The 10819-nt window shown below is 27.4% G+C and overlaps 1 protein-coding gene across 2 annotated transcripts in view; it reads right to left on the bottom strand.

The window, feature by feature from the left end:
- Positions 1 to 662: 662 nt before the first annotated feature.
- The window catches only part of LOC140670770 (scavenger receptor class B member 1), a 35142-nt gene continuing 24985 nt past the window's right edge, over positions 663 to 10819 (bottom strand). For both annotated transcript variants that reach the window (XM_072901503.1, XM_072901501.1), the window contains 5 exons: positions 5842 to 6042; positions 5350 to 5574; positions 4615 to 4777; positions 3099 to 3343; positions 663 to 2564 (listed from right to left, as the gene is read on the bottom strand). In XM_072901503.1, coding sequence (XP_072757604.1) covers positions 2256 to 2564; positions 3099 to 3343; positions 4615 to 4777; positions 5350 to 5574; positions 5842 to 6042 — 1143 coding nt within the window. In that variant the 3' untranslated portion in view covers positions 663 to 2255. The remainder of the gene's footprint in view (positions 2565 to 3098; positions 3344 to 4614; positions 4778 to 5349; positions 5575 to 5841; positions 6043 to 10819) is intronic.

Below are 10819 nucleotides of genomic sequence, written 5' to 3'. Positions count from 1 at the left end.
AAAAAAAGCTATGTATATAAGTGTAGACTGCGCAAATGTATTAGTACATATAGATCACTTAATTACTACCTGCAATGCTTCATTTAATATTTCAAAATTTTATCATATATTGTTCGATAGATGACGAGTTAAATAAAAAGTAAATTTTCTTAATATAATATATATATATAAAGTAGAAAAACAAAAATAATAAAAAAGTTACAATTTTTTATCCTTTACTGCAGTATATTAGTTACGTTAGAAGCGAGAAATCATGTAAATTTTTTCCTTACGAATGTGGTAGGCATAAAAAGCCAAATAATTTGGACGCAAAAAATAATTCACACAATTTCTCGTTTCAGATATTATAATTCAATATTGCAATAAGAAATTAATAATTTTAAATAACAATGTATGACAAGTAATGAAATTATAGATTAATGACATATTATATACATATTTACTAATTATGAATTTAAAAGATAACCAATTTTATCCATTTTTTTGCTAAAAGAGATAAATCTGTAAAGATTATATAATACTTTAAAAATAATTTCGTTTTATTTTGTCAACATTAATTAAAGTTAAAAATCTAAATTACATTAAAAATTATTACATTAGCTTTATTTCTAATGATAGATATGAGAGGGATCGTTAATTGTTAACTAATTGTAAAATATAAATTTGGTGTAATTGGCAATAAAAATGCATATTCTTATATTGATTTAGCATATTCTTCTACATTATTTCTATATAAATGAATACTGTTCGAAAATGAAACATAAAAGAGCAAAATGAAACTATCACAGACATGATTGCTAGCATGTTGTGTACAGCAATTGAAGTTTACTCAATGGTAGTGAACCACCATTAACATTTAACATGAATATACGAGGTAAATCCATGTTGTAATCTTTTGTTAAAATATTACATAAATTTCCTTTGAAGAAATTTATGTAGAGAATTATAATTGTTTCAAATTAATTCTTTTATAATTGTTTCATTTTATCTAAAAATTAATTTAACTTAGTTATACAAAACATAACATAAAAATACAAAATGGAAAAATATAAATGTTTTCGCAATATAACTTTGATACACAATAACATACGGGCTTTTTTTCCTTTTTTTAATTTCATAATTTTATGAATTTTTATTGTAATTAATGTGTGGGTAAATAACATGTGCAAAAAATAATTACGATTCTTCTTTGAATTATTTATGCACATATTAATTGCACGATATATCCAACGCAATAACTTGATCACTCTGCTCCCTTGAATTACATTTTTTATTATACTGATTTTGTATGACACATATTAGCATTAGATCAGCGAAATATCTTGTTACACAAGTCACATCATCTCGATTTATTTTTTTATTAAAATATTCAGGAGCATATGCTTTGCTTTAACTTGAAAACATTAATTCTTTAAGTGATGTTTGTAACAGTTATTTCAATATAAGGCAGTTCACATTATTTGCATTATTTATCATATGGAAAATCTTGTTATAGCGAATAATAATCAAGAAAGTAACCTTATCTCTTACTAGACAGAACATCTGTTTAGATATTAAAATAGATATTTAGATATTAAAATATATCTATTAAGATATTAAAATAGATTTTTTTAAATAAAATAATTGAAAAAATTATTATTACGATTATTATTATTCACAACATCAAAAGTCGAAAATTAAAAATATTTATGAATTAACTCATGATTTAATCGAGATTAATTAAATCGAATGAATTTTATGACTTTAGATATCCTGATATTATCCGTTGAATAAACGGGTATAGTATATACTAGTCTAGTACATATATAACACGCGTATAATAATATATATTTTATATACTGTGCATATAATATGTATAGCGAAATAATACTTTCTTGTTATATTATTTGTTATATAAAATCTCATTTATGTTAATACAAATATGTCCAGTTAAATGCAAATGGAAAATGCAGTTTTGACACGCTAGACAATGAACTACATCAGGTATTTTTAGGATCTTATTACGCTAATTTCCACGTGATATGTTCTCTACATTTAGATTGTATTTGCGATTTGTTTTTTCGAAAAGAAAGAATTATAATGTCTTCATCTCTTTTTAGACTCATTTATAGAATTTTTAGTATTCGAACAATCACGCGCATATTTTTCCACTTAGTAAAAAATTCTTAAATATAGCCAAAGGGCTTTTAATTAGAGAGCATTTAATTGAAGATATGTTTCGCTCGCTCACACGTTACGGCTAGATCATTGAATTATTACACCGTTAGAGATGTTAGATTTGCATCACCAAGAATCAGAAGTGAACTATAGACATCCATTTCCTTGGCCTTTTGATCGACACATTGGTCCTGTTGGGCCCGTTTTTGTCTCATTTTTATTTCTCTGTCAAATCCCTCCTCCGGAGATCTGTTTGCCTGATGAGATAGTATCCTTACTACGCACCAAACGAGTAAAATCACGCCGAATAAGAACGCAAGATACAAAATCAATTCCTGCACAATCGGCAAGACGTTTAGATAAAACCAGAAACGTAGACGCAGTACGGTCGGTAGTTCATGCATTCCCTAAGAAGAAAAAAAATTTTTTATTGAAATATTTTATGTACGTGTTATCGTTCGATGATGAATCGAACAAATTCGTGATCGAGCAAAGTAATGGAATATTTTGCATGAATTGTTATGAAGAAGATATAGTATAGACATAATATAACAAATGTTCTCTTAATGGAATATCAATATATATTATCATTGATAAAATATGGTTTTAATTACAAATATAGCATTCAAAACTGTAAGATTTCATTGAGAATCAGTTAATGGCTGATTTTCCAATGAAATCTTAGTCATAATTAAATAAAACGAGTGAGAAGTGTGTTTTCATTAACGATTAGTGAACTATTTATTAATCTCCTATCAAATCTTTTAATCAACATGACATTTTCTTTGATTCAATTTAGAAAAGTGTATACAATATAAGTGACTCTAAATCAATCTTTTAACTACGCTCTTTTTAGAGAAAAATATTACAAATAATGTTCCTATTCTTTTTATTTTGTTTCCTATTTCTTTTTTTTGATTGAATATATTTATTATACTTACGATTTCAAACCATAGTAGTGGAAGCGTTAAGTCACTGAATTTCTCCACTCTAGCCATGTGTCCGATGTCTTGCAGGGCCATATTGATTTGAAATCGGAATGCCAGGTCCAAGGGTAACCCGGATTTTGGCTGAATGAAGAAGTAGGATTCATGTAGGTCCTTTATAGGTTGCAATCCTTCGATGGACTCTAACAATGACGGGTCGCTTTTATAGAAATGCGGATACGAGAGGGCGATAGGAAATCCTGTAACAAAACAGACAATATTTCTATTTATATAGATTGCAATTAAGTGTCAACGCACATTTAAATGTCAGTACAATCGTGTTCCACTTGACAAAAAATAAATTCATAAACAAAAACATATACAAAAAATATCTTTCTCAAGCAGTTAATATTTTTATAATTTTTTAAATAGTATTTTAATACGAATAATTTAACGCTATTATATGAAATACCACGATACCTATAATATATATAATATTCACGGACTAAAATTTATACTATGTAATTTGCATTTATGTATTGATGCAATTATCAGGTTTTTTTTTCTTCACGTTTCTCATTCATATTTTAATGTTCTATTTACATAATCTGAAATCGGCAGATACTAAAACAATTTTTAAATCATTTGGGTGATCAAATTGATAAAAATATAACACTTCCGGCGATAAAATCGTTGAAATACTGCGCGAGATGTTGACACAGTTGCCACTCGTAAAGTGTTTTGTATCGTTCATTACTCAACGAAAATAGCTTCCCGCGGTCATTATATCGTAATCGTAGATAATTTTACTATCATGAATGTTGTCCAGTGCGTCGCTGATCGATTACTTGTTGCGTTTTATCGGTACAAGTGCATAATGCACTGTGTGTCGATTGAGAAAATCGTTGCATTGCATTAATATTGAAGACTCGGGTCGAATGTTTTGGAATATTGTGGAAGCGCAAAAAAGCCAATCATTTATTGCCAATCGATTTGTGCGCTACTTATTGTTAAAGAAGAAAAGACATGACAATAATTTTTTATCCTACGCGCACGTTCCTAATCAAAACTCTCGATTTTTCTTGTAGTAGAAGCAATTGAAATCTTGCGACACGATTTCAGTGGAGAAAAATCTCGATGCATTGGAGAAAGATTTCGCGATGCAAATTGAAAAGTTCATTCTTTCGTAACATACATGATCGCTAGTTGAGTATTGTTTAAGTATTGCGTTTAAAAATGTAAATAACATAACAAATATACATGTGTGTGTGTGTGTGTATATATATAATATATAATGTATTTATTATATATATATATATAATAAATACATTATATATTATTATATTATTGTTTGAAACTAAAAATAATAAATATTAAGCTATAAAAAGTATTAAATGCACTAATTTGTTCGCCAAAAGAGTCTATATTGCAACAAGTCTATATCAATGTTTCGACAATAATTACTTGTAATTTAAATTATATAGAAGTAATCTAGAAAAAATATTAATTAATTAGAATAGGAATATCTTACCGTAGTAACAATCGGTCACGTCGATTAAGCCTGGTTTCAAACAATGTCCTTTACGGCAGAAGCATTTATTTTCTGGATTAACTGCTCCGTTGTCTAATTCATTCTCCATGAATTCATATTGATACGTATGCAAACCTTTTATGTATTTTTCTCCGACTTTTACCTTTGAAAAAAAAGATATATTTATTTTCGAGAAATATTATTACATTAGAAAAAAAAAATTTTTTAAATCTATTATATTATGAAATATCATATATATAGAATATTTAATAATTGTGATATAACATTACAGATATATTCTTTATGGTAAAAATATGGAGATTAATTTTTATTGAGTGAAAAATTATATATATATATATATATATATATACTAAGATATTAAATAATTTTTAACTTATAACGATTAATAATTAGAGGTATTATCAGTTATATAAGTACCAGTTTACATTATTAACTTTTAATTACAGGATCAGTTATAGAAGTTTAATGATATGAATTAAGGAGTAAAAAAAAAATATGAAATTTTTGCGCCGAGATATCGACACTAAATTGCTCGAGGGATACACCCGCGAATTTCGTAAGAGCAATTTACGAGCTTACGCTTACTTATACGCTGTATAAGTGAAAAAAGTTAATAACAGAATATTGGCACACGCATCGCATGACTTGGTGTAAGATTTTTAGTCTCGGACGAGTTAATCATTTCGTCGAAATGATTGCAATAACTAAAATTACCAATCGTTCGCTCCGGCACAGGCTCTTGCGAAAGAAGAGGAGCGTATCGTTCGGTTCTATGTAGCTTGGAAATTTGACGCCATCACTCGCACCATGCACATTCGCGCATTTTCCGGTCCACTGCGGTAGGTTTACGTCTCCGTTGTACGTATCAATTAAGCCCGCCATTCGGCGATCGATCTCTCCCGTGTAAATGGTCTCGTAATCACCGTCAAAATCGTACATCTAGAAAAAACGCAAAACTTATATTATCAAAAATCTTGTAGAATTTACGTTACTAGAATAATAAAACATGTTTGAAAAATAGGCTGTACAAAGCAAACATTTTTTAATTAATTGCCATAAATATAATAAATCAATTTTTATTTTGATTTAGCTAATTTTATTATAATTACACATTTTTTTATTTAAAACTACATACTCACAGATCGTATTAGATCTCGCGTATATTAATAAAGTTATTAATAAAGTCGCTTGCGAATTATTTCTTACTCTATCGATTAATCCCAGCTTGTCGAATTTGATCCAGCTGGGCATTAAATGATTGCCGAGGGTAACGAGAGTCGATTGGTAGCCGAACATGAACTCGCGCGCAGTCATTTCAACCAGAGGATTGGTGTCCGTTCGACGGATCAACATGTTGAGCCCCCATCTAGATATATACGAGGCGTCTTTCATCACGTTCGTAATGCTCTGCAACCGTAGGAACAAAGTAAGATATGATTATCTAACAGGTAAGCTCAACTAAAATTACTATTATTTATCTGATTAAAAAATTGATTCTATTTCGATTCCAATATATTATTATGTATAATTATATACACGTACATGGCTCTCTTTGCACATTTATCGTTAGCGTATTCTACATACACAGTGCTACTCATCATCGTGCAAAAAAAGGTCAAGTAGTTGACCTTTATATGTTCTCGCTCTCATCATCGTGTTAAAATTAAAAGAGATCTTTATATAATAATAATAATAATTAGTGACAGGTGCATAATTGATTAATGTTAAGCAAAAGTAATGTAATGTAATATTACGACTGAATTTATGAGTTCTAAAATTCTTAGAAATTAATTTTTTTAACGATAATGTATAATAATGAATAATAACAAAATAATCTGCTACATCTGCATTAAAATATTAATGAATTAATGAAAGATTAATGAAAAATTAACTTTATATATTTTTTAATTTTCTAGAATTAGGAAATAAAATAATTTTACACGTGTAGTAAAGTGGCCAAAGTATATAATCTTATATTTTATAAACTTAAGTGTGTTACTGGAACTCTATTATTATAATTTTCTTACTTTTTAAAGATAAAAATAATGAAAATGATCGAGTTGTATAATATGCTATTTATTGCCGGAATAACTCATTATCCATTAACATTCATTATGTTCTGCGTCGTACCTATCATCATATTCTGCCTTTTATCTGTTATGTTCGTGTCATTCTAATATATGTCGCTCTTTATCGAATTAAATGTAATATGTCAATACCATTCAAGAAAAGAAAAATTAATGCAATCGTCAGACGTTTCATTATGATTGCCAGGGTCATTGACTTTATTGATAATGCGAATAACATTGCAACAATGATAATGAAATTGCGTGAGAAATGAATGGCTATATTCTATATAAAGCTGTTCTATGATATTTTGTCTACATTTTTTATTCCTCTCAAAATCACTTTTACAATTATGCGAAATTAATTTTTTAGTAATCTTTCACTAATGCGTTGATATTTTTCAATAAAGATATAACAAACCATTCATTGATTAGTATACTATTATTAAAAACTTAATTTATTCTAAAAATTTATGATTATATAAATTAAATATAATTCATGCGCAAACATATTTTTAAAACAAAAATTTGCTTATCCACATTAATTATTCTTTCACAAATAAATATAAATTTCAATAGATGTGATAGTAATTAAAAGATCACTTCTGCTCAGTCGTTTTAATTTTGATGGTTCATCGAAAACAAATTTCAGAGAAGATTCGATTATTGACAATGGCTACTGTATGCAAAGGAAATAATACAAAAAAATGAATATAAATGAAACACTTTCTCTCGTGCGACCTTTTAAACAGATAAGAGAGTGTCTATGGCATATCTATTACTCTTAACAGGCATTTTACGATTTGCTTATGAGGAATGTATTGCTTAAGCGAATTCTTAAGCAAAACATGGTTTATTACACCCGTCGTGTTAAATGAACAACAAATTAAATTGAATTTTGAGATCTTATCTGTTTGTAAATGCAATATTTTAATGTAATCGCCACGTCGACATAACAGATGGATTTATCTAGCGCATAAAATGCGAATCAGTGTTATAATATATCAAATAGTTTGTATTAGACCTTCGTGAATCAAATTTAACAGTTTATATCTCTAAAGTCGAGGGGCAAATGTCACATATTTATATTTAATTTTTACGTTATAAAAACACGATGTCTACTTTGTTTAACATATTTTATATTCATGTTTTTGTGTAAAATATTTCTCTATATAAAAAAATTAATTAATTAATGTTTATCAGAAAGATATGAAAAAGTGAGTATTCACATACACACAAATCTATTTACAAATAAATATAATATAAAATTTAAATAAATATAATTTATTCTTTGCTTGAAAATGGCAGTATTGTACAAGACACAGTTTATTATTGATATTTTATGGAAAAAATTCATTGTTTTACATGAATTTACATAATTGCGCAGTAACCGTGATTATTTCTTATGACAAAGTGTATTATAATGGATTAATATCCATGGATATTTATTATTGATATTTTCCATGGATATTTATTATTGATATTTTCCATGGATATTATCCATGGATATTAATCCATTATAGTACACTTTGTCATAAGAAATAATCACGGTTACTGCGCAATTATGTAAATTCATGTAAAACAATGAATTTTTTCCATAAAATATCAATAATAAACTGTGTCTTGTACAATACTGCCATTTTCAAGCAAAGAACAAATTATATTTATTTAAATATAATTTAAATATAATTTTATATTATATTTATTTGTAAATAGATTTGTGTGTATGTGAATACTCACTTTTTCATATTTTTCTGATAAACATTAATTAATTAATTTTTTTATATACAACTTGAAGGCGTAATGTGTCGCGTTATTTTTTTGTCACTCGCGAACGATTTAAAAAAAATTGTATGATTACATTAGCGAGTAAGATTAATGCTTTTTATGCTCATTTGCATACGCAAACAAAATCAAAGAGGTATATCGAATTATATCTTGACATATTTATGCAGTTGTAATTAATTATAGTTCAAGATATTAATGGTCGTTATATGAACCCATTTTTTGCATAATACGCCGATTAAACTGTTGATGAGAAGATTATTAAGAGTATATTTTTATTTCTACACGATTTTGTTTTGCAGTAATGATCTGCATTTGTTTTATATATTCATGTAATATATATAATATTATATGTTCTATAAATATTATATATGAATGTATATTATGTTCGCCGTATTATTTGTTTGACAAATTGTAAAACGTGTTATGTGATTAAGTTTAATAATAAGAACAATGAGTGCATTTTTATTATTACGTACAGGATGCGAAAATTATATTAAGATATTATATATTTTTTTCTTCATTTATTGTTCTTTTATATTCAAAACATAATTAAATCAGAAATTTAAGAGACGAAATTATATAGACGAAATTAGGATAATACTTGATAACAAAAATAAAAATAACATAAATAGAAATAATAATTTTTGAAACCAATGAAAAAATTTTGAACTAAAAAATCAAATATTACTACAAGTAAGTAATATTACTGGTTTAGCACAAATATTCTCGTAACGAGGCAAAGGATGTTAACTCTCGCTACCTCTTATGCTAGCCGCCGCATGTCTTTTCCTGACTTTTCGCAGCTTGTTGACCTCACAAAGCAAATGCGCCGCGTTTCTCGAGAATGCATTTGTAAATTGCGAATAGAAATTTCTTGTAATCATGAATGCTTCCATTGGACACTTCGAATAATCTAGGTATTCCCGGGTATCCTTCGGATACATTCTAGAAAAACCTTCATCGCGTTAAAGGATACGTCATATGCAATATTTAATCATCATAGTGTGGCATTATGTAAAGTAGGGTATAAGAACACATCTCTGAGACATGCATGAAACCTATTGAGTGTTACATCTGATTTTATTAGTGATAGGATAAAGAGTATTTCAAGGGTGATCGTTTGTTGGGGGAGAGAATGTTACATGATTTCCTAACTGATAAATTAACTGTTGCAAAAGCATGTGTATCCAAAAAAACATATATTGCGTATTGCATAAGAATGGAATGTGTCGTCGATAAATTTGCGCATAATAAAGATTTTTAAATCTCCACAAGAATAGAGTTCTCAAGAAAGATTTTGCGAAATCCATTGTAATTAATGGTTTATTGTTGAAATTTACGACGTGTTAGATCGTATCAAATAAATGAAATATCATAGAAATGTCGGTGAGAAGTATAAGCTTCCAATGAACACACTAGTTGCATCAGCGCCAAGTCAGAATTAGATAGGTGGCAGATGGTTGACGCAATAAGTTGATTTAAGTTTTTACTTGTTGCAATTAAAATATTTTTTATCAAATATTGTCTGATACGTATCATATTTTTGTTAAAAGTTTTCTAATATATATCATATTTTTGTTTTATTATAACATTTTTTTGCACACGATTAAAGTATTTAATAAATATATTTTTCTTATTCTTTACTTGATTTCAACAGAAGTTGTTTTTAATTATATCTAAAATTTAAAAAATATAAATACGGAAATATGAAAGCATTTTTTATTGATTTCTAGGTCTGTATTATTTGTTACGAAGACGTTATTTTTTACATACAAATTATGCATTATATTATTAATTAATATTTACACATGAGAGACGTTCGAGTTTTTTTTTATTACGGTAATTATGATTGATATGATTCATGTCATCTGTGTGGTCAAGGTTTATATCTTTCTGTTACATATTATCACAATAATCATTACAATATTATTATCTTGATTTGCGCGCATACGCGGATTATCATTTGAGAATCACGTTCGATAAATTTTCGATAATTTTACGTTTAAATTAGATATAGCCAATATGTCGTGAATTATGTATACGACATAGTCGTTTTGTAACTACATTTAATATTTCATAATAGAGTGGTTCTGCAAGTCGTGAGATTAGTATGTGAAAAATTTTGTTCAATTTTTATCATCGATTTATGTAATGGACTCATTATCAGTAATCACTTTGCGATTAATAGGTATTAATTATAATCTCTACATATTGCGCTAGAAAACATAAAAATCATTTTTGTTTTTTACGTATAATTTGTATCGAGAAATTAGTTTTAACAAGCTCAACATTTTTCGATTATAGTTCGATAAAAGAGCTCATTTAAATAG

The sequence above is a fragment of the Anoplolepis gracilipes genome, chromosome 11 (genome assembly GCF_047496725.1).
Source record: "Anoplolepis gracilipes chromosome 11, ASM4749672v1, whole genome shotgun sequence".
NCBI classification, from domain to species: domain Eukaryota; kingdom Metazoa; phylum Arthropoda; class Insecta; order Hymenoptera; family Formicidae; genus Anoplolepis; species Anoplolepis gracilipes.
This window is presented reverse-complemented; position numbering and strand designations above follow the sequence as displayed.